At 41.6% G+C, this 24443-nt stretch overlaps 2 protein-coding genes across 3 annotated transcripts in view; one reads left to right on the top strand and one right to left on the bottom strand.

Moving 5' to 3' along the window:
• Window positions 1-10550, top strand: part of mmel1 (membrane metallo-endopeptidase-like 1) — a 40570-nt gene extending 30020 nt beyond the window's left edge. The window contains exons 19-24 of the mRNA XM_031824859.1: window positions 6911-7030; window positions 7177-7310; window positions 8043-8108; window positions 8250-8345; window positions 9242-9318; window positions 9415-10550. Coding sequence (XP_031680719.1) covers window positions 6911-7030; window positions 7177-7310; window positions 8043-8108; window positions 8250-8345; window positions 9242-9318; window positions 9415-9514 — 593 coding nt within the window. The 3' untranslated portion in view covers window positions 9515-10550. The remainder of the gene's footprint in view (window positions 1-6910; window positions 7031-7176; window positions 7311-8042; window positions 8109-8249; window positions 8346-9241; window positions 9319-9414) is intronic.
• Window positions 10551-12873: 2323 nt separating this feature from the next.
• prxl2b (peroxiredoxin like 2B) lies at window positions 12874-20605 on the bottom strand. 2 transcript variants are annotated; one of them, XR_004210005.1, is made up of 7 exons: window positions 20431-20587; window positions 19157-19302; window positions 18558-18609; window positions 18380-18443; window positions 18141-18216; window positions 17149-17267; window positions 12874-13470 (listed from the first exon to the last, which is right to left on the bottom strand). XR_004210005.1 is itself a non-coding variant. In XM_020483044.2 (7 exons), the coding sequence occupies exons 1-7, from the start codon at window positions 20488-20490 to the stop codon at window positions 13444-13446; spliced, it is 603 nt and encodes a 200-aa protein (XP_020338633.1). In that variant the 5' UTR covers window positions 20491-20605; the 3' UTR covers window positions 12874-13443. The 2 variants fall into 2 exon arrangements, 1 of the variants encoding a protein (XP_020338633.1); XM_020483044.2 differs by having other exon boundaries at window positions 19157-19361; window positions 20431-20605.
• Window positions 20606-24443: the final 3838 nt, after the last annotated feature.

Genomic DNA, 24443 nt, shown 5'->3' on the forward strand with positions numbered 1-24443 from the left:
ATACATGTTATAACAGTTTCACACCAACCTTTAAAAGAATGAGATTGGGGCAAGGTTTGCCCAAGCTACAATCTAGTGGCTCTCCTCACAATTTAAGGGCATAGCTCTGTCTATAGAAGCCTCGCCTTTCCAAATCCTAATTATAACTATTGATAAATTATCCAACCCAAATTTAGAATGACAGTCCTTAGTGCTTCACGTTGGTTCTATCACTTTAATTTAAGACCCTCAACTTAGCATACACCAATACTGGCGGAATGTAAATTTACATTGACATACAGTATATTTCTCTTATTTTTCTAACATTAACCTTTCTCATCACGGCCCCAATTTGTGGTAATGACAGATTTGTATCTCAATGCATTCTTAGTCTAAATTACACTCAATTTCGCAGTCTGCAGACCTCCACAATCAACCTGAAACCCCAAATAAACCATTTTGGATAAGCCTAAATCAATTACGTGCACGGTTGACCCCCCTCAACCCTCCCGGCACTCAACCTTCTGCCGTTTTCTTCATGTTCTTCTTCAGATAGTGTTTCATTTTGTCCTCCTAATGGCACATGTTCAAAATGGATGGCCCTTGATAATGTCTCTCACCTGAGCCTCCACTATCCTTTACAGTCCATTATGTCTTTGTCCATTTTTCAACCAGTACACCAACAGTATGACATGAACTTATGTCGCACTCCCGAGAGAAAAGGCATGAGAGAAAAGGCAGTTGATAGCCTCGACTGGTGCTGGCTCGGATCAGGTCTCACGGTAGATGTGGTGAAGGACCATACTGAACGCCATTGTCGCCATTGCTTCAGCCGGTTAGGGGGGGTTTGAGGTTCACACTGTTCTTGGTAAAATGATCCCTTCCATGCATCTAGATACCATCTGTGGTCACCTTTGCCATAACCTTGAGAGAGGACAGACCAGAACAACAGTTTAGTTTAGGGGCATTTCTGATTTAGGAAATCCAGATACTGTAAATAATTTATGACAATTTATTACTACTACCAATACTCTTAATACACAGTTGAATATATTATTTCTCAAATTGGCTTATACTCCCCTATCATTTTGGCGATCTCACCGCAGAGTTACAGGGTTAGGGAGTTAGAGACCTAAGGGAGAAATCACGACCATCCAGCAGACCCAATCTGGTGAGATTTGTTATTGAAGCAAGACAAAAACAAAGAAAACAAAACAACAACAGCAATGCAAATATATCACTCGAGGTGGAGAAAACTTCAGTCCATTTGGAGTAACTGTCAACCATTCCCACCATCTTTTTCCTTTTACTGGCAGGCATGTGAAGAAAATCTATTTGCATATTTACCAAAGGCCCAGGGGACCGGTAATTACACCTTTGGACATGACTCACATCGTGATTCATGCGTCCAAGAAAACAACAACACTGCCTGTTAAATCAAAAATAAACTAATTAGAATAACAAATCAAATTAGAATTAAAACTCTTGATAACGCCATCAGGAAATAATTGTATCCCAAAAGGTAATGGTAAAATAGACTAGAGACAGGTGTTCCTGATTCAGGGGCAGCGCTCTCTCCCTCTGTCTTTCTCGTTGTCCGAATCACACATAGGACGATTGATAAATGATTAACTTTTTCTTAATTATTAGAGTTTACATAGCCCATTTAAATCTCACTCAATGTCTCTAGTCTTTCTAGTGCGGGTGATCAGGCCTCACCAGGAAGTCAGAACAGAGGTCCGAGGTCAGTCAGCCCAATTCAGTGAGTGTTTGTTTCCCTGTACCTTAGACATTATTTAAAGATATTTCAAACATTTTGTGTATCAGGCTTACATTGGGTTATTCAGTACATTTCTTATCAAGATAATTTACATGTGTGCAACCAAAACGCTGACAATAGAAACTTCAGAAAATGTCATTTGTGTACAGCATCCTTTCTAACCTGTGAGTAGGTGGGTTGTGTGTGGGTGCTGGCATGTGTGGAAAAAATCATAGGGTAAAAACAAACTAAATGGCCAGGCATAACTTAATTTGGGAGCTCCCTTAACAGCTGGATCCGGGTAGCTTTAACTGCGCTCCCAAGGCACTTGCCTTAGGAAGCCTTTCAAAGGGAGAGATACAGAACCTGGACCAGTACAAATCAGCGGGGCTAGACAATCTGGACCCTCTCTTTGTAAAACTATCCGCCGCCATTGTTGCAACCCCTATTACCAGCCTGTTCAACCTCTCTTTCGTATCGTCTGAGATCCCTAAAGATTGGAAAGCTGCCGCGGTCATCCCCCTCTTCAAAGGGGGTGACACCCTAGACCCAGACTGTTACAGACCTATATCCATCCTGCCTATATAAAGTCTTCGAAAGCCAAGTTAATAAACAGATCACTGACCATTTCGAATCCCACCGTACCTTCTCCGCTGTGCAATCCGGCTTCCGAGCCGGTCACGGATGCACCTCAGCGACGCTCAAGGTACTAAACAATATCATAACCGCCATTGATAAACGACAGTACTGTGCAGCCGTCTTCATCAACCTGGCCAAGGCTTTCGACTCTGCCAATCACCGTATTCTTATCGGCAGACTCAATAGCCTTGGTTTTTCTGACGACTGCCTCAACTGGTTCACCAACTACTTTGCAGACAGAGTTCAGTGTGTCAAATCGGAGGGCATGTAGTTCGGACCTCTGCCAGTCTCTATGGGGGTACCACAGGGTTCAATTCTCGGGCCGACACTTTTCTCTGTATATATCAATGATGTCGCTCTTGCTGCGGGCGATTCCCTGATCCACCTCTACGCAGACGACACCATTTATTATACTTCTGGCCCTTCCTTGGACACTGTGCTAACTAACCTCCAAACGAGTTTCAATGCCATACAACACTCCTTCCGTGGCCTCAAACTTCTCTTAAACGCTAGTAAAACCAAATGCATGCTTTTCAACCATTCGCTGCCTGCACCCGCCTGCCCGACTAGCATCACAACCCTGGATGGTTCCGACCTAGAATATGTGGACAACTATAAATACCTAGGTGTCTGGCTAGACTGTAAGCTCTCCTTCCAGACTCATATTAAATCCAAAATCAAATCTAGAATCGGCTTACTATTTTGCAACAAAGCCTCCTTCACTCACACCGCCAAACTTACCCTAGTAAAACTGACTATCCTACCGATCCTCGACTTCGGCGATGTCATCGACAAAATAGCTTCCAAACACTCTACTCAGCAAACTGGATGCAGTTTATCACAGCACCTTATACCACCCACCACTGCGACCTGTATGCTCTAGTCAGCTGGCCCTCACTACATATTCGTGAGCCATTTTGCCACAACTTTAGAAGTATGCTTGGGGTCATTGTCCATTTGGAAGACCCATTTGCGACCAAGCTTGAACTTTCTGACTGATGTCTTGAGTGTTACGGCTTTCTTCCGTTGAAGGAGAGTCGGACCAAAATGCAGCGTGGTTAGTTCGATACATGTTTAATGAAAACGAAGACGAACAATACAAAAACAACAAACGGAAAATGTGAAAACCTATACAGCCTGTCTGGTGAATACAAACACACTGAGACAGGAATAATCACCCACAAACTCACAGTGAAACCCAGGCTACCTAAATATGGTTCCCAATCAGAGACAACGAGAATCACCTGACTCTGATTGAGAACCTCAGGCAGCCATAGACTATGCTAGACACCCCTACTCAGCCACAATCCCAATACCTACTAAAACCCCCAATACCACAACACAACACAAAATAACCCCATGTCACACCCTGGCCTGACCAAATAAATATATAAACACAAAATACTAAGACCAGGGCGTGACATTGAGATGTTGCTTCAATATATCCACATAATTTTCCTGCCTCATGCTGCCATCTATTTTGTGAAGTGCACCAGTCACTCCTGCAGCAAAGCACCCCCACAACATGATACTGCCACCCCCGTACTTCACGGTTGGGATTGTGTTCTTCGGCTTGCAAGCCTCCCCCTTTTTCCTCCAAACATAATGATGGTCATTATGTCCAAACAGTTCTATTTTTGTTTCATCAGACCAGAGGACATTTCTCCAAAAAGTACGATCTTTGTCCCCATGTGCAGTTGCAAACCATAGTCTGGCTTTTTATGGCAGTTTTGGAGCCGTGGCTTCTTCCTTGCTGAGCGGCCTTTCAGATTATGTCGGTATCGGACTCATTTTACTGTGTATATATTCCTTTGTACCCGTTTCCTCCAGAATCTTCACAAGGTCCTTTGCTGTTGTTCTGGGATTGATTTGCACATTTTGCACCAAAGTACGTTCATTTCTAGGAGACAGAACGCGTCTCCTTCCTGGGCGGTATGACGGCTGCGTGGTTCCATGGTGTTTATACTTGCGCACTATTGTTTGTACAGATGAAAGTGGTAACTTCAGGTGTTTGGAAATTGCTCCCAAGGATGAACCAGACTTGTGGAGGTCTACAAAAAAAATTCTGGGGTCTTGGCTGATTTCTTTTGATTTTTCCATGATGTCAAGCAAAGAGGCACTGCGTTTCAAGGTAGGCCTTGAATTACAGCCACAGGTACACCTCCAATTGAGGTGTACCAAAACATTTTCTGGAATTTTCCAACTGTTTAAAGGCACAGTCAACTTAGTGTATGTAAACTTCTGACCCACTGGAATTGTGATACAGTGAATTATAAGTGAAATAATCTGTCTGTAAACAATTGTTGGAAAAATTACTTGTGTCATGCACAAAGTAGATGTCCTAACCGACTTGCCAAAACTATAGATTGTTAACAAGAAATTTGTGGAGTGGTTTGAAAAACAAGTTTTAATGACTCCAACCTAAGTGTATGTAAACTTCCGACTTCAACTGCAGATATTTATTTTAAATGCCTGTAGACAGCTGTCAGCGAGGCTTTCCATGGTACCGTTACATCCTCGCTCTAGTCTTCTCGTTAGACTAGTGAATAGCCTTCTCTCTATAAGAATATGAGTACCTTTTTATGCATTGGTCACCTTCATTTTATTTTGTATAATTTATTTTCTATACTGATTCATTTATAATTGACTTACTGAAATCAGTTACCATCCCTCAATTGTTCGCGGATGATACATCTCCTCCTGGGCAGCTCATAGTAAGGCTCTGGTTTGGGCGGGTCTCGTCCTCTTTTGGTCAGACAGGAATTTCCCTGATGCGTCATACAATGCCTCCCCCCCACTGGAAAGCTCGGCAGGCAGAATTAATAATCCAGTTTGTGACGTCAATATTTTGTGGAAATTCTTACACAGGGATCATAAAAGAATCATTGTTTATTATCAGCGCGCTGAAGAGGTTCCAACAAACTTGATGCACCATAGTGAACGTCTGTCAGGAGTTCTCACGGGGCAGTCATTAATTCTCTTATATAATGCAGACAAGTCATATTTGCATGATTTAGCTTATCTATAATTAATTCATCTGACCAATATTGGGTCATGCATGTGACAGATCAATACCTCACGAGGCTTCTTCTCTAAGCTGAGACCTTGAAACTGAGATACAGTGGCTTACGAAAGTATTCACCCCCTTGGCATTTTTCCTATTTTGTTGCCTTACAACCTGGAATTAAAATGGATAGGCCATTCCAAGACGCTTAAATGTTTCCCCTTAAACCAGTCGAGTGTTGCTTTAGCAGTATGCTTAAGGTCATTGTCCTGCTGGAAGGTGAACCTCCGTCCCAGTCTCAAATCTCTGGAAGACTGAAACAGGTTTCCCTCAAGAATTTCCCTGTATTTAGTGCAATCCATCATTCCTTCAATTCTGACCAGTTTCACAGTCCCTGCTGATGATAAACATCCCCACAGCATGATGCTGCCACCACCATGCTTCACTGTGGGGATGGTGTTCTCGGGGTGATGAGAGGTGTTGGGTTTGCGCCAGACATAGTGTTTTCCTTGATGGACAAAAAGCTACATTTTAGTCTCATCTGACCAGAGTACATTCTTCCATATGTTTGGGGAGTCTCCCAGATGCCTTTTGGCGAACACCCCAAAAAATTATTTCAGAGATGGCTTTTTTCTGCCCACTCTTCCGTAAAGCCCAGCTCTGTGGAGTGTACAGCTTAAAGTGGTCCTATGGACAGATACTCCAATGTCCGCTGTTGTTGGTGTGCGATATTCTTTCCATTTTTTAATAATGGATTTAATGGTGCTCTGTGGGATGTTCAAAGTTGCAGATATATTTTTTTAACCCAACCCTGATCTGTACTTCTCCACAACTTCATCCTTGACCTGTTTGGAGAGCTCCTTGATCTTCATGGTGTCTCTTGCTTGGTGGTGCCCCTTGCTTAGTGGTGTTGCAGACTGGGGCCTTTCAGAACACATATATATATATATATATATATACATACTGAGATCATGTGACCGATCATGTGACACTTAGATTGCACACAGGTGGACTTTATTTAACTAATTATGTGACTTCTGAAGGTAATTGGTTGCACCAGATCTTATTTAGGGGCTTCATGTCAAAGGGGGTGAATACATATGCACGCACCACATTTCCATGTTTTATTTTTATTAAACAAGTTATTTTTTAAATTTCACTTCACCAATTTGGACTATTTTGTGTATGTCCATTACATGAAATCCAAATAAAAATGTATTGAAACTACAGGTTGTAATGCAACAAAATAGGAAAAACGCCAAGGGGGGTGAATACTTTTGCAAGGCACTGTATCTTTCGTTCTCAAAATAAGGGTCTGGGCGTACTGCCAAATTGCAGATACTGATCGTGAAGGTTCATTCAATCAGTCACTTGCATGAAAACGGTTATTAGAAAAGTACAAACATAGAACACAGAAATTGGTAAAAAGAAAAGCACCAACATTAGTTTCCATCACAACGATTATAGACGGTCTTAGTTCATTTGGCCCGATCTGTTCCTTGTTCAATTCTCTCTGTCCCCTTTCCTAGTATTCCCTGCCGGTATCCTGCAACCTCCTTTCTTCAGTAAGCAGCAGCTCCAGGCCCTGAACTTTGGTGGAATAGGGATGGTTATTGGACATGAGATCACCCACGGGTTTGATGACAATGGTGAGGCAGTCCTCATATTTACAGTCACTGTCCATGTCTGTGTCCAATGTGTTGCAAAATCATTTTTAGTATAGAGCATTAATTCATGGGAAAATGTCAAAGATATTGCATCACAATTAATTTCACATTATATCTTTCAAAAACAGGCCGTAATTTTGACAAGGATGGTAACATGCTTAACTGGTGGAGTAATTATTCTGCTGAGCACTTTAAGGACCAGTCACAGTGCATGGTGCAACAGTATGGCAACTTCAACTGGAAGCTTGCAGGAGGACAAAATGTGAGTTTCCCAATGACTAAAACTAAAGATTATAGAAGATGCTCGATTTTTTTTTGAAAGAACCTCGATTGAGTGTTTACCATTTAGCTGCTGTGCTGCTGCTCCAGTTTCAACTGTTCTGCCTGCGGCTATGGAACCCTGACCTGTTCACCGGACGTGCTACCTGTCCCAGACCTGCTGTTTTCAACTCCCTAGAGACAGCAGGAGCGGTAGAGATACTCTTAATGATCGGCTATGAAAAGCCAACTGACATTTACTCCTGAGGTGCTGACTTGCTGCACCCTCGACAACTACTGTGATTATTATTATTTGACCATGCTGGTCATTTATGAACATTTGAACATCTTGGCCATGTTCTGTTATAATCTCCACCCGGCACGGCCAGAAGAGGCCTGGCCACCCCTCAGAGCCTTGTTCCTCTCTAGGTTTCTTCCTAGGTTCCTGCCTTACTAGGGAGTTTTTCCTAGCCACCGTGGTTCTACACCTGCATTGCTTGCTGTTTGGGGTTTTAGGCTGGGTTTCTGTACAGCACTTTGAGATATCAGCTGATGTAAGAAGGGCTATATACATAGATTTGATTACATTTGAGTGTGTTATATACGTCCTGCTGTGATTTTGGAACTTTTTCCAATATTTCATGTACAAACACTTAAAACAACCAAAATCAGGTGTTAAATGAGGTAAAAAGGAGACTGGATTAGGACTTTAATGACTGTCTCTGTGTTACCCCAGGTCAGTGGAATTAGTACTTTGGGGGAAAACATTGCAGACAACGGAGGAGTTCGGCAAGCTTACAAGGTGCGACACAATCATAACACCCTGACAAAACGCATTCAACCCCCATAAAACACAATGAACCGCTTCATAACAACAACAAAAAATCTCTGACTAAATACTAATTATATTTTATATTTGTATGTTTTTCATGTTTGTGGTCAGGCCTATATGAAGTGGGTGGAGAGAGAAGGAGAAGAGCTTCGTTTACCTGGTCTGGACATGGACCACAAGCAACTTTTTTTCCTTAACTTTGCCCAAGTGAGTAAGCTCCCATTTTAATAAATTGAGTAGTCTAAAGCAGGATTCCCCTACAGGGGTGGGCAACTCCAGTCCTCAAGGGTCTGATTGGTGTCACAGTTTTGCCCCAGCTAACTCACCTGACTCCAATAATCACCTAATCATGATCTTCAGTTTAGAATGCAATTTGATTAATCAGCTGTGTTTGCTAGCGATGGAGAAACAGTGTGACACCAATCAGGCCCTCGAGGACTGGAGTTGCCCACCCCTGCGCCTAGCACTACACAGCTGATTAAAATAATAAAAGCTTGATGATGAGTTGGTTATTTGAATCAGCTGTGTAGTGCTAGCCGAGGTTGGGAAACCCTGGTCTAAAGTAGCCTTTATTACACCATGGGACCTAAAAGCTATATTAGCGTCCCTCCTCCACTGCTGTCCACAGACCATTGAGAACAAAAACACAAAGAGATTATATTTTCCTAAATACTTGGTTTTCAAGAGATAAACAATTGGACCAAGGAGTTTAAAACTACACCAGATCATGACTATATCAAGCGACCTACCTAGGGGTACAGAATGTTGTTGTTTTTAAAGACCACCGCGGTGCCAGGGAAAACAAGGCAAGAGCAAAGCCAGACTAGTGTTTTATAGTCCTTATCCAAAACCAGGTCAAAAGCCAATGTCTGCATAACAGCCAAACAAAATCCCTGCTGGGATTATTCAGTCGAAAGGCACTTTGGAAAAAATACTTTTCTCAGGCATATCAATTTCATTATCATTTTATGGTTTACATTTACTGTATATTCAAAAAATATTAGCACTGGTAAAATGCGAACACATGTAGCTGAGAAAAGAAATGTGCTTTTACTGTTTCGAACTTGAATGCATTTAATTTGTGATACATCTTTCTCCTCCAGGTATGGTGTGGTGCCTATCGGCCTGAATATGCCAGCCAGTGCATCAAGACTGACTCCCACAGTCCCCTGGAATACAGGTATCGACCAACAGTAAAAATGTAGCGCTTGGCTATTGCCATCATACAGTATTTTCTGTCAATCTGTTAACACTCTTTACCTATCTTCTCTCACAGGGTACTCGGCTCCCTACAGAATTTTGGAGCATTCTCAGATGCATTCCAGTGCAAACCGGGTACTCCCATGAATCCTGAGATTAAATGTCGGGTGTGGTAGCCAGTTTGGGCTTTTCTCTACTCTTGTTATTTATTTCTTGACTTGGGGCAGCTAAACAAAAGAACATGCTTAACAACCACCTTGTGTTATACTGACGCCAAAGAGGCATCCTGCTTTGGAGTATGTCCGATTGATTTACATGGCAGAAGATAAGACATTTACATAAGTGTTACAGATTGGATGACTGACCAAACTACACCCTAGTATCACCACTTGAAGCAGACGTAAACTATGATGAGACACGAAAAACACTTGCGTATGTACTTATATGGCTACTCTACCTAAAGATGTTGTCTGTGGGTGAACATTTTTGCTTGTTCTTGTTTACAAGTGGTTTTGTTGTATACATGCATACATCTGAAGCTCCTATGGACCAATGTGGCTGGTCAGTGGATACATGTGTAGTCGGGCAAATGTAGGACATTCCTAAGACCTTGTAGAATATGTTTGAGCCAAGCTGGCGTAATATGCTTTAACTGACTTTTTAAAGAATTTCCTAAACTCTTTGTTCTTTTTGCCAAGTCATTCAGATGACAAATCCACAGCGCTTTTAAGCCCACATATTTAGTGGCTTTCATTTATGTGCAAAAAGTATCTTTTGGTACTGAGTTGCCTGGTATGATCCTGTCTGAAATGGAACATTTGTTTTTTAAGACATTTTGCCACAGGGCAAGAGGCAAAAGTGAATAATAAGTCTGACATTACAGTGTGACTATGAAATGAATAAAGGCTCTGTGAAAATGAAGAGCAGCGGTGACCTAGAGATGGACATAATTAGTCTCACTCCTAGGCTAAGGCTTGGCTACGTCACTCTTTGAAATGAAACCATTTACCTGAAGACATCAGACTGTTAAACCTTTGCAGCTTTAACCTTATATGAACATTTTGAAAAAAAAAAAAAAAAAAAAGGATGGCTTAAAATGTTTTTGATATAGCATATATAAATGTGAGACCTACGAAGATAAATGCTTGGAAATAAGTTTAAATACTTGCTAGGCTAGCACGGTTTCGTTTGAGATTAATTTATAGTGATAATGATCTGCCATGGAGTGATCAGTGTCTTATTTATATTAGATACTCTATACTCGATCACAACTGAAAGAGATTTGACTTACTTGACTGACTTATTGTGTTAAAGGATGTTTCAGAGACAAACATTTGATCAACAGTGTTTCTGATCTCGGGCTTTGTCCACACAGCACCAGTCAGCATTTGGGACCAGGTTATGATCAGAAAGAAACGTTTAGAGGAGTGTTTTTCAAAAAGCTGCACAGAGAAGTCTTTAAGTGTATTCAATGCTTTGTGTTTACTGCATAAAATAAAAAACAGAACAGAAAACTGTTCCCAGCATCCCGTAATAGTCATGGGGTTAGCGCCTACCAATAGTCCTGGCTTCGCCTACCAATAGTCCTGGGGTTGATACTTCATATAATGAGGAATGTGCAGCCATGTCTCCTTCCTCCGTTTAAAAAAATATATACAGAGACAAATACACTCTTTACTTTTGGATCCGGATACCCCTTTCCATATTGGGTGTGCAAGAAATAGAGAAAAGAAATAAAATATTATATTCCCCCCAAAAAAGGGATACTAGGCGTGACATTTTTTATGGTGTGGCTTGGATGTCTAAAATGCCAATACTTCAGATATCACTACGAGGTGTTTCCACAATAGTTTCCAGGACAGGCAACACATGTTCACAATTTGACAAAGATGTTTTTTTAGAAATGTCCATTGTTCATAATTCCTTACCCGTTGTTGTGTATCTTGCCATGATTGAACACATGCTCTTCTCAGAACATCTAAAAGCTAGAACTTGATTATTGTATGCAACCTTTGAGGCAAAACCCCATTGGCATATCCACACAGAAGTGGAACGTAGGTTTGAATAGAGAAGCGGTTGAAGGCCAGGTGAAGGGGCCTGTCTTGATCTCTGCCATTGACTAGTGGCCCAGAGAAAGACTGTGCTGGTGCGTGTGTGGGGACAGTTGGGAGCCTGGTAACTAGCCGCTATAGGGGCCTCTTGGACAGACTTGACAGATTGACACTGGGGAAATAGCTTCTCATTAGAGAGTTCCCAGTCAAGGCCAGGACTGTTATTTTCTACCTTGATTAACAACTAATGACAGCAGAACTAAAGGGCAGAACAGGAGAGAGCGACTGAGAAACTGACAACATGATCAAACAGATTGCCATGGTGGTGGAACAGAGGGGTTTGAAGCACTGCTGGGGAAAGAAAACACACATTGTTAAAAGCTCAACATTGTCATTGAGAAAATTATTAGTATTAGTATTTGTTGTTTGGTTGTCCTTTTAAACAATCTGTTATAATGGTTTCATCATGCACATAAGATTTATACAATACCATTCGCACAAAATCAGTTTGAGAATTGTACATACCTCTTACACATTGACACACACACACAAAATAGCCTCTCTACATTCTGCCACCAATATTCCTTAGACCATTAGAATCAAATAAACACCCAAACTACAGCTATCTGCAATTGGATTTGTACTTTTCTTGCATAACTAGCTGATATATCTATAAACCTAAATGGAACACAAATAAAATATATTTCTGAAGCAACAATAAGATACCTTGTCAGTGCTGTGTGCTTCTCTGGTATTTACAGATGAAAGCTCATGCTGCTATATAATTATCTATATAAACAGCTATTTTTGCGACTCAATCTGTTATTTGCGCTATCAATTGATTGTTTACCTTAGACGTTTCAAGTCTCTTTTTTCCAATGTTTTATTGTGATCATTATAAAGAGCTATGGAGCTAAATCCTCACTTATCAAACTAGTGAGTCATTCAAACTTGTGTTAAATGTTTGTGTACATCACAATGTTCTGAATTTGTGCCGTTTTGTGATATAAATGCATATCACATTGCATTACTAATATGCAAATTATGTTACTGTATATCTTGGTGTAAAAACAAATGCTATGCTTATTGAAGATATTACATAAATGGATTAAATTCACTTTTATCTAAGCATAACAAGTGTTTGGCCTGAGTTTGTGGAATGCAAGTAGGATATTTTAACAGTTTATATGACCTTACATAAGGTATATACATTTTAGCCTAGGTAAACCCAAGTCGATCTAATGGTGCTATTTCAAATCAGGTACAAATATTTGATTCATAAGATGTTGATTGTGTGTGTTCCAGCTCTCTATGTCCAAAAGAATATGGTTACTGTAAGGTCTTTACAACCAACACCTGGCAGCTCTGTCCAGATCAGATGACTGAACTCCATGTTTGTATTTCACGAGTGTGGAAAATGTTCACAGATCTCTGCAAAACACTCACCAACATCAGGGTGAAGTCATTGTATTCAATCCCGTAAGCCACGAAACAGCAAGTTTTCATTTTAATTGGGCACGACACATACATACAAAAAAAGTTTTTCAAACACAGTACGTCGTAGAATGTCACAGACCATTGAGAAATTACTATACAATAAAATCTTCAATGTTAAATGTTATGTATCTGATTAAGGAAAAAGGATCAGGATAATTTATAGGAATGTCTAGCGAGGCGTGCGTAAGTCAGCACAAGCCTCAGCACACATACAGTTGGTGTTTAAATTAGCCGCTCTGTGACGGAACTGGAGTGACTGGCCACTCACAAGTAAACAAGCAACTTGATACTATTTAATAACATTATCCACAATCATTTATAAATAAGGATTTACAAACTGGAAAACATCTAGTAATCTACTATAATCGAGAATCAAATTGGATTTGGTTGTACCGAGTTGGTACTATGGCATTATAATAAACATTGACGCAGATTCAAAAGGTTATAATCATCCTGCTTCACAGACCAGATTTACCCCCGCTTGATTGGTGGTTGGGGTTCAGCTCTCCTCCCCAAAGTGCACTTGAGTTGTCACCAGTCCAGGGTGTGTTCAGGCTTCATCTGGTACAAACATCATCGTTGCACTGGGAGGAGATGCAGTGAGATACAGTGAGATACCGAGGTTATACAACTATATGGATAAACCTTCAACAGGGTATTTTACATAGTGCTCTGATAAAGGCTGACTGACTGAAAGCTCAGCCACAATTAAATACATTTGCACATGACTGGAAGTGTGGCAAAGACTTTTGCCTCCAGCACCTTCACTAATCAGCTGTGTGTGCAGTAGATTCTGCATGTTATTACATGGTGAAAGGCCAAAAAATGGGTACTCTTTCATAGATATACTCATTCAAAGCCAAAACAATAGTTCAAAAACAACCCAGGGGGATGAGGATAATGGAAATACATCGGGTAGGAAACCCTGTTCCTGGAGTGCCGGAGGTACTGCAGGATTTTGTTCCAACTAGGCACCACACCTGAGCTAATTGATCAGTTCAGTGATTGCCTAAATTCAACACATCTGGTCTTCCCCGTCGGTTAAATCCAAAACATAAAGTGACTCCAGCTCTCAAAGATCGGGGTTTCCTACCCCTGCTGTACATGTACTCAGACAGGTAAGTCAACTGTGAGTGACATAATAAGCACACTGCTCCAAGGTTACAGTTGTAAGATTTCTCTGATATTCTGCTGCCTACAGTAGCTGTCGAGAGGAAATTGTCAAATCAGTTTGGAGATGTTATTGCGGCCCACACTGTAGGCAGTCTGCGTGCCTGTAGGTGCTAAGCCAGGGGAAGACACGTCACGTTTTTCCATAGCTAGTACTACTATATATACACCATATGTTTTGGACTTCGGCGTAGCATCACTATAGTACCTGGGGCAGCAGGGTAGCCTAGTGGTTAGAGCGTTGGACTAACCGAAAGGTTGCAAGTTCAAATCCCCGAGCTGACAAGGTATAAATCTGTCGTTCTGCCCCTGAACAGGCAGTTAACCCACTGTTCCTAGGCCGTCATTGAAAATAAGAATTTGTTCTTAACTGACTTGCCTAGTTAAATAAAGGTCAAATTAAAAGCTACTGTTTTGTTTTACAGACAGTATTTTCACTTGCTTTTACTTTGTGCCTTTTGAGTTATGTGGGCTGCATTGATGAGGAGTTACTGGTCCTTGGGCTTGATTCATTTATGCTGTAGATAAAGGTTGTAGTTTGATTTATGCGACCCAAATATTTTCCTTCTTTCTGAAGTCAGGAATGGAGAGCTTTTAGTCCATTCTGGAGAAGAGATGAGATTTAATCAATTTTGCTGTCAAATGAAATGCTACAATGGCTGGATTTACAGCCAACTAGGACAGCTAAGTGTTGGCTCAAACACTTATTTTAATGCGTCATTGAGAACAGGACTTGGCCTTCAGCCACAGGAACACTCTCCTGCCATAGACGTACAACTGACAGCAGGTCTCATAAAAGGTTCAATGACATGAACTTAATTCAGTCCACCAATAACAAAACATAGCTTCTTTGCCGTGCAGCACACCTCACAGAAGCTGGCCTGTAGTGTAGAATTTAGGAACCACCTCGCAATGCCCTGTGCACCAAGCCCTGTCCAGGGGAAATCGCCTGGCCTCCTGAGGGAGAGGGTGAAATATCGTCCCTGGTGATGCTGTAGGGCACAGGGCCTCCCGAGTGGTGCAGCGGTCTAAGGCACTGCATCTCAGTGCAAGAGGCTTCACTATAGTACCTGGTTTGAATCCAGGCTGCATCACATCTGGCTGTGATTGGGAGTCCCATAGGGTGGCGCACAATTGGCCCAGCATCATCCGGGTTTGGCCAGTGTAGGCTGTCATGGTAAATAAGATTTTGTTCTTAACTGACTTGCCTAGTTAAGTAAAGGTAAAATAAAAGATAAATATATCAAATAAAATGCAGGGGACTGAAGTGATTCCCCTGGGAGAAATGGAACATTTCCAGCTCTGATTCAGACACAGATAGCAGCCTGTGAGTGACACTGTGTTTACTACCAGACAGGCCAGAGGACCTATGTGGGCATATTAACCCACCCACACTGGGTGAGCTGGGGTCATTTCTCACCATGGACAGATTAAGTTGATTAAGTTCAAACAGCCACATGCCTTTTTAACTAATGCTGTCATGTTTAGCTCATGATAACCGTGATAAAATGGCTATCCATTAAATGCATCGCCTTCCGGGCTTACAGACCGCGGCACTGCAATGTAGGCGTTGGAGCCTAAAGGCTTATTTCACCCACCTCTTCACCCTTATAAAGAAAGCATAAAGGTTGCTGTGTTCCCGAGCTGGTGAGAGGACATCTGCTTGTCCTTAGCAGTCACGGGGAAACACCCATGCCTTGCTGGCTCTAGGCCTGGCACTGAAGTGTTAGCAGAACATCGGCCTGCCTGAGGGCAGCTTGCAGTTGTGTCCCACATGCTGAGCCTCTTAGGCCTGCAGACATCACTAACAATCACCGGGTCACCAGCCACTCAGTCGTCTGGAAGTATGACTGTTTATTTCTCAAAGCATGTGCTTACAAAACCCCTATTGTGTTGTTGAATGACAAACGATGGGTGGAAGTAAACCTGACTATTAGGGATGTAATGATTCACCGACATGCATCGGTCCCTGATTCAAAATGTTGAATCCACATTCCCCAAACTGATCCAAATGTAGCATGAGTCAGTCAGAATATTGATTTAAAACTTTAACGAATTGCCGATTTCCTCAAATGTTTTGCTCATATTAAGTTCTACCTTCCAAAAATAACTCATCTTTTGTGACAACTTATCCTTCAGTGTCAAACTAAGTATATAACTGTGTTGACATTCATAGATCTACAAGTAATTTACAAGTCAACCCCAGGGAATATCAGTAGCGTAGTCAAACTGCACCCATTCACACACTGACCACAGAGGTAAAATAAGAACTGGAGAATGTGTCCAAGATGTCTGTCGTTTCCTATGTAATCTATTCACGTTCACATAGGTTCAAGGTGGCCAGACCGGGCACTCATCGTTAAAGCTCCAATTTGTGTTTCTGAATGGTGGTTTAAGATAACGCATGATTTAGACCGATTATAACACATTATCTATTAAATCACCAAGAAAGGGTAAATGGAGAGTCTGAAGATTTTCTACAGGTTAAAAATATAAACCCTGCCAATCTGACCTCTCCCTACAACAAATGATCAACAGCTCAACCTATTCACGGGAACATCCTCAGGAGATGAAACAGCAGCTATGGTATTCTTGGTCTATCTGTTCTCTTCCTGATTCCATAGGAGCACTGAGAAATCATCAGGTTCTCATGGGAGCTATTTCAAAATCTCACACTGTAGGGATATGCTGAAAAAACTATTACACCAGCCAGAAAGACCATTGTCAAGGTTCAAAGGATTTTGGAGAATTAAGAGTGATAATACAGGCTGCCTATCTAAAATTGAAGAAGAGATCTGGATCATGGAGTGCAGGCAGAATGTGTGTGGCATTGTCAATAAGGAGTATTCTCTGATATACGTGTGGCTGTGTCTGCACACAGCATCAGTGGGAAAATCACCATAAGGAACTTGTCCGCAGCCTGGAAAAACTCTGCTCTTTATCTCAGAGTGACATGATCAGATCAAAAAATGTTCTACTCTGAGCTCATTCACAACAGCAGTAATCCCTAAATCATGATATGAAAGTAACAGAACATGGTCTCTCTCAAGAATGTTCTTGTCTTGCCCGTCATTGGTTGGTTGCCAACTTACCTGTGGTCTCTCCCCTGCTTGTACATTGGCTGAGATGTCAAGAGCCTTGGAAATGTCCTCCAATGGTACATAGTCTCCGGGTGAATCCTGGACAAAGTGTAGCAGTACTTTTTCTCCACCTGTATAGTACACAAAACACAGCATGGACAGGCCTGAGATGCATACAAACAACCTCAAATACCAGTCTAGTGTGAACTGATGTTATCACACTGCCCTCTGGTGGAGAGTATAGTACAGTCACAGATAGAACAAGGAGACTGATGTTTAGGCAGAAGTATAAATCTGAAGCATGTGGTTGGAATTTCCACTCACCACCAAATATTGTGATGAGAGGAAGCCCAGTGGCCAGGAGTGGGAGAAAATGGAGCGAAACTGGGCCGACATTCTGCTAATTTTCTCATCTATGAAACATTTGATCTCAATACAATTTTCTGATCACCAAAAAAGGATTATGTGTTATAGACTTTACCCTAAGAATTGCGTTGTTTAGAAAGACTGCAAGGGCGAATTTAGTCATTGCACACGCGTGCTTCATAGGCATTCACTATTAGAAATATGCAAACGCATGGTAGAACAAACCAATTGGATCTCGCTAGCGCGTGCTTGGTTTTGCCCACTTCCTTGCTTGTTCTGCCTACTATGCTTCATTTGCTCCATTGGAAACGGCATGCTATAATGCATCTTGGGTTAGTTCTAAAAAATCTTTGGTACAGTACACAAAGTGGCCACAGCATTACATCTATTTATGAAAAAAATCCCATGAGGATCTTAACTTACGAAACTTATTATCACACATGGTTATTTTTTATGTATTTAACTCATATTTGAAAAACGTATCTTTCCAGCAATCAATTCTAATCATAACAGCTTTGATGTGTTTTTCCAGACAGGTCAACCCCTGAAAGCTGTATTTCTGACCTATATATGGTTCATATGGTGATTATCTGGAATGTACTTCAACCTTTTCTCCCCATGCCTGTGTATGGACCTACCTTTGGCCACAATGAGCATGCCTCCACTCTGTAGGAGGTCCCCAGTGAAGTTCCCCTGGATCCCTTGAGCTTTGGCCTGGAGGACAGAGCAGAGGACAAATCATGTAAAACACCTTCCAATTCCACTCAGACAGACAGACGAGGACATATACATGCAGTATCAACTGAACATAACCCCCCTCCCATGTCAACCATGAATACAGAAATGCTATTGGACAAAGTGAAATCACAAACGTTACCTTTGTCGTAACCTCTCGTACTTTCTTCCCCAGTGCTGCAGGAACCACACTCAGAGCCGTGTACCTGTTTACAAATGTAAAATTACAAATGTAAGTTATTTTCAAGAGCTATTTTTCTTCTTGGCACTCCAAGTAGTACACCTAGGGAAGTAAATAGTACTCAGACGACCCAGCTTACCTTTTGAAGCCCAGGTCCTTGTAGCATTGCTTTTTCTCGTCAATGTAAAGGTCTGCCACAGAAGACAACAGGAGGATAATGATACGATCGACAAATTCTCAAAACTCTTACTATGGCAGGGCATTTATGGTCGGCTGTGGAATCCATCAGGAGGCAAGTTTATTGCGTTCCTAGTAAATGGCCATAACTATGTAACTATGGCTACTTAGGACACTCCCGCTTGCACTGAGTGTTACAAAAGGAAGCTACATATGTTGTGTAAGGGTGACAAAGCTTATATTGATTCTAAATGACAAACTGTCATTAAAATGTAAAATGGTATTCCAAGATCAATATATTTTTATATACTTATATTTTTTAAAATATACTATTTAAGTAAATATTTTATTTGCTTAAAAAAAAGGTGTATTTAAGCTTCTTTAAAAAAGTCATTTGTGCTTGAATACATTTGTGGTTGCTTGAGAAGTCAAAAAGGCTGTGTTGTAGACATCATTGGTGTATTGACACTTACAGCCAACTGCAATGTGACTTTGGACAACTGACTCTGTGCCCCCAATCGAGAATGTGTTTTTTTGCAAAGCAGCAATGGTTTTTCTAACCTCCTTTGAAGAATCCCCCCTCCTTAAACTCCTCCAGGCCTGTCTCCTCAGGTCCAATGCCCACCAGGGCGATACCGTGGGCTGTCAGGTCTGGTTCCAGTTTACTGATCTCTGCAGCTGTCCAGCGGCACACCTGGCAGCCAAACCTGCGCAGGAAGAACAGCACCACAGGCTTGTCACTCCATAAAGACTGGAGCTCCACACTCTGCAGCAAATGACAGAGAAAAATGACATGTTATGAAAGATTGAGGGAGGGAGGCAAGGAGGGAGGTTACCGCCCTGAATAGATATATGTATCTGTTTAAATTGAATGAAGTACATTAGTGGCTCACAAACAATGGCTGAGTGAATAATCAATGTAAAAAAGTCAGTCAGAACAAAGTAACACTTTCATGTTATGAAACATTGAAAGAGTGAGGAGGGAGGCAGGATAGAAGTCAGCAAGGGAGAGTGGGAGGTATGAAACATTGAGAGAGTGAGGAGGGAGGCAGGATAGAAGTCAGCAAGGGAGAGCGGGAGGTATGAAACATTGAGAGAGTGAGGAGGGAGCCAGGATAAAAGTCAGCAAGGGAGAGCGGGAGGTAGAAAACATTGAGAGAGTGAGGAGGGAGGCAGGATAGAAGTCAACAAGGGAGAGCGGGAGGTATGAAACATTGAGAGAGTGAGGGAGGCAGGCAGGATAGAAGTCAGCAAGGGAGAGCGGGAGGTATGAAACGTTGAGGGAGGAGGTAGATAGGGAGTGGTTGAGATCGGGAAGATCAATGTTTATGCTTCCTCTACTGAATTGTATTGATCATTTTGACCCATACCTAGGTGATGCCATTTACAATTTGCTGCAATAATAATATGGATGAAGCGGTAATGATAAGGTTGTGATTTCAGCAATGGAGGGATTATATCAATCATTAAAGTGCTGCCTGTGGCTCGCAAAGTAGCAAGTTAGCTGGCTAGGAAAGCCGTTCACGACCTTTCTAAACCTGGCACAACCTGATAAAGAGAAAACAGATCTGTCCGAAACAGTAAAAATCTGGGTCTATATCTACTTAGTATTGTAAATGAAACAAGGAGAGAGTAGGTCTCGAACCCTGGACCTTCTAGCCCGAAGTCCAGCGCGCTATCGACTGTGTCACAAAACCATGCTGGTGCGGCAGAGTCGATATCCTCGCTTATAAAGCCAGGATCGTTACATCTTCCGAATCAACTAGCTAACGCTAGCTAGGAGCCTAAACCCAACATTATCTCACACACACATTGACGTTTCAACACATACGTACCTCTCCAGAAACACTCTTCAACAAGTTCGTTCCAACTGGCTTTAGTTCAATCTTTGCCATTTCCACAGAATGTATTGAATTGGCTGGAGACAAAATACGTGAGTAAAAACGACTTACACAACCGACTTTAGCAGACACGCTAGTTGCACAACGAGCCCGGTAAGCAAATGTACAACGACCACGCCTATTTCCATATTGATATATCCAATCACAATCGAGAACAGCACCCTGGCGCGATGAACGCACGTGGGCGGGTTTGATAACATAAAGTATACATTTTTATGAGCAGATACAAAGTCGCCTATATTCCAATTTCCAGTATTGTTGAGTAAAGTGGGATTATATATAGCTATGTATTCAAAGATTATGTAATTTCACGCAGTTTGTGCATGCTTTTGAAGCACAAAACAGACATATTTTCAAGTTTCAAGTTGTATTACTATATGTACGGGTTTACACCAGCCTGGTCTCATAAACTAGACGTAACACAGTAAATTTAAATCCGGAACTCTCAAATTAGTATGATATGATCTTTGGTTATGTAAAACAGAAGGTTACTTAAGGCAGACAGTAGGGTGGGTAGGTGTATAATGTGAACATCTAGCAACCCAATGTTTGTGTGTTTGAATCTCATTACAGACAACTTTAGGTACTTTCTACTTTGCAACTACTTAGCATGTTAGTCAACCCTAACACCTAACCAATAGCCTAGCTCATTTTAGCCATCTAGCTAAGGTTTACGTTAGCTACAACAAATTGGAATTTGTAACATATAGTAGTAATTCTAATTCGTAGCATACCATACACATTGTAATTGGTAGTATATCAAATGAAATGGGATGATGGACATCGACAAAATAATACATACCAGATGAAATTAAACATATCACACTAATTGAAATGTCCCGTGTTTACATGTATTATGTTATGTCTACCCATGAGTCCAGGTTGCATACAGGTAGAATGCAGGTTCCTTCTCGAACAATGCAACAACTAGAAATAATAAAAGATAAGAATACGAACAAAAAGTAAATGGCCCAGTAGAATATAATTAATATTTTAGCATAAATCTAATACAGGAGCCACCATTTTTTGTCCAATATTTACACGTATTTTGGGGAAGGTGGGATTGGTGGGCAAGTATTCAAATTGTGCAATATTTAGCAATCGTAATAGTCTCCTGCACAGTAGACAGGTCATAACACCCATAAAACCTAGCGGTCAAACACCGAAATGGTTCCAATCGTTTTTTCAGCATAAATTTTTCACTTTGTGAATTTTACAAACACTTCAAAAGAAGTATGTGTTTGGTGTAGGCCTACCTCAGCGTGATGTTTTGATTACCATGTAATTTTCTCATGGACACGTGAGTATTATCAATATATTCACCTCGAATTTACCCAAAAAATGTGAAATGCTAATTAGCTACAGAGAAGACCTCACTCAGCAAGACTACAAATTCCTGCAGGAAGCTCCTGCTTGTCATTATCAGCCAACACTGTCAGCTACCGTTCACCAGCGCGATCAGAGACCTGTGCCCAATTCATGACTAATCCATGTGCTATATTAAAATCAAATCAAATGTATTTGTTTCATGCACCGAATACAAAACAGTGAAATAACAGTGACATTCTTACTTACAAGCCCTTAACCAACAATGCAGTTTTAAGAAAATCCTTACAAAAGTAAGAGATAAGAATAACAAACAATAAAGAGCAGCAGTAAATATACAGGGGGTACCGGTACAGAGTCAATGTGTCAATGTGCAGGGGGCACTGTTGTGGAGGTAATTATGTACATGTAGGTGGAGTTATTAAAGTGGCTATGCATAGATAATAACAGAGTAGCAGCAGCGTGTGTGTGGGGGGTGGGGGTGGGGGGGGGGGGGGGTAATACAAATAGTCTGAGTAGCCATTTGATTAGCTGTTCAGGAGTCTTATGGCTTGGCGGGTAGACGCTGTTTAGAAGCTTCTTGGACCTAGACTTGGCGCTCCAGTACCGCTTGCAGTGCAGTAGCAGAGAAAACAGTATGACTAGGGTGGCGGGAGTATTTGACCATTTTTAAGGCCTTCCTCTGACACCGCCTGGTATAGAGGTCCTGGATGGCAGAAGCTTGGCCCGGTGATGTACTGGGTCGTACGCACTACCCTCTGTAGTGCCTTGCGGTCGGAGGCCAAGCAGTTGCCATACCAGGCATTGATGCAACCCGTCAGGATGCTCTCGATGGTGCAGCTGTAGAACCTTTTAAGGATTTTTTTATTTATTTTTTATTTCACCAGGTAGGCTAGTTGAGAACAAGTTCTCATTTACAACTGCGACCTGGCCAAGATAAAGCAAAGCAGTGTGACACAGACAATAACACAGAGTTACACATGAAGTAACATGGAATAAACAATAAACAAGCCAATAACACAATAAACAAGTCAATGACACAGTAAGGAAAAAAAGTATATATACAGTGTGTGCAAAAGGCACGAGGAGGTAGGAAATAAATAGGCCATAGTAGCAAAGAATTACAATTTAGCAGATTAACACTGGAGTGATAAATGAGCAGATTATGTGCAAGTAGAGATACTGGTGTGCAAAAGAGCAGAAAAGTAAATAAAAACAGTATGGGGATGAGGTAGGTAGATTGGGTGGGCTATTTACAGATGGACTATGTACAGGATCTGAGGACCGGACCCATGCCAAATCTTTTCAGTCTCCTGAGGGGGAAAAGGTGTTGTCGTGCCCTCTTCACGACTGTCTTGGTGTGTTTGGACCATGATAGTCTGTTGATGTGGACGTCAAGGAACTTGAAGCTCTCAACCTGCACCACTACAGCCCTGTCGATGAGAATGGGGGCGTGCTCGGTCATCCTTTTCCTGTAGTCCACAATCATCTCCTTTGTCTTGAGGGAGAGGTTGTTGTCCTTGCACCACACGGTCAGGTCTCTGACCTCTTCCCTATAGGATGTCTCATTGTCGTTGGTCATGCCTACCACTGTTGTGTCGTCAGCAAACTTGGTGTTGGAGTCTTGCCTTGCAGTCATGAGTGAACAGGGAGTACAGGAGGCGACTTAACACGCACCCCTGAGGGGCCCCCGTGTTGTGGATCAGCGTGGCGGATGTGTTGTTACCGACCCTTACCACTTGGGGGCGGCCCGTCAGGACATCCAGGATCCAGTTGCAGAGGGAGGTGTTTCGTCCCAGGGAAATTAAGGGTTTTACTTCTTCCGTATCAGCTAGCTACTAAGTACACTTTAACTAGTTATAGATTGTGTTACGTAGCCTAGATAAATTGTACAGTATGTCGACTTATGTCCATTTCAGACCTTGTGGAATTTAAGGTTGAGCATAAGAGCATTGAAAGGGGAGAGGACCCCTAAATCTGTCCATGTGGAGAGGGATGTGAGGGATAACATTTGGGTTGGTGAGTGAAGTAGCATTGGCTCATAGGGCAGGAGCCCATCTCCTGTTTCCGTAGCTTGATGTACAAGTACACCCACTGGATAGGACCATAGTCTATCGCAGAGCCTTATCTCCAATCTGTCTCCTTAATGCGGAGTGCCAAGCAGAGACGCATCATGGCCCATTTTTTACATTCTTTGGGATGACTCAGCCAGGGATTGAACTCACAACCTTCCAGTCTCAGGGCCAAAACTAATCACCATGCCACTGAGTTGTGTAGCAGTTAAAAGCATCTTAGCAATACAATGTGTTCTGTATAGCTGCCAACATTCAAGGAAAGAACCACTTAATTATATAATCACTAACCAGATTACATTGCAAGAACTCAGTTCTAGAATGTTGTCATTAATGGGAATTAATCAAAGTCGATTGACATTCAGAATTGACTTTTAGACATCCAGCCTGTATTGTAGTTTCATGACCAGAGACAAATATTGAAAAGCACAGTATTTATTCAGTGGTACATGCATGCAGTCTTGATTCATAGGATCCTTCCCAATATATGATTGATATGTCAAGTGGTAAAATCCCAAATTAGCAATTAAAAGTTTACAGAAAAACTGC

The sequence above is a fragment of the Oncorhynchus kisutch genome, linkage group LG5 (assembly GCF_002021735.2).
Source record: "Oncorhynchus kisutch isolate 150728-3 linkage group LG5, Okis_V2, whole genome shotgun sequence".
NCBI classification, from domain to species: Eukaryota; Metazoa; Chordata; class Actinopteri; order Salmoniformes; family Salmonidae; genus Oncorhynchus; species Oncorhynchus kisutch.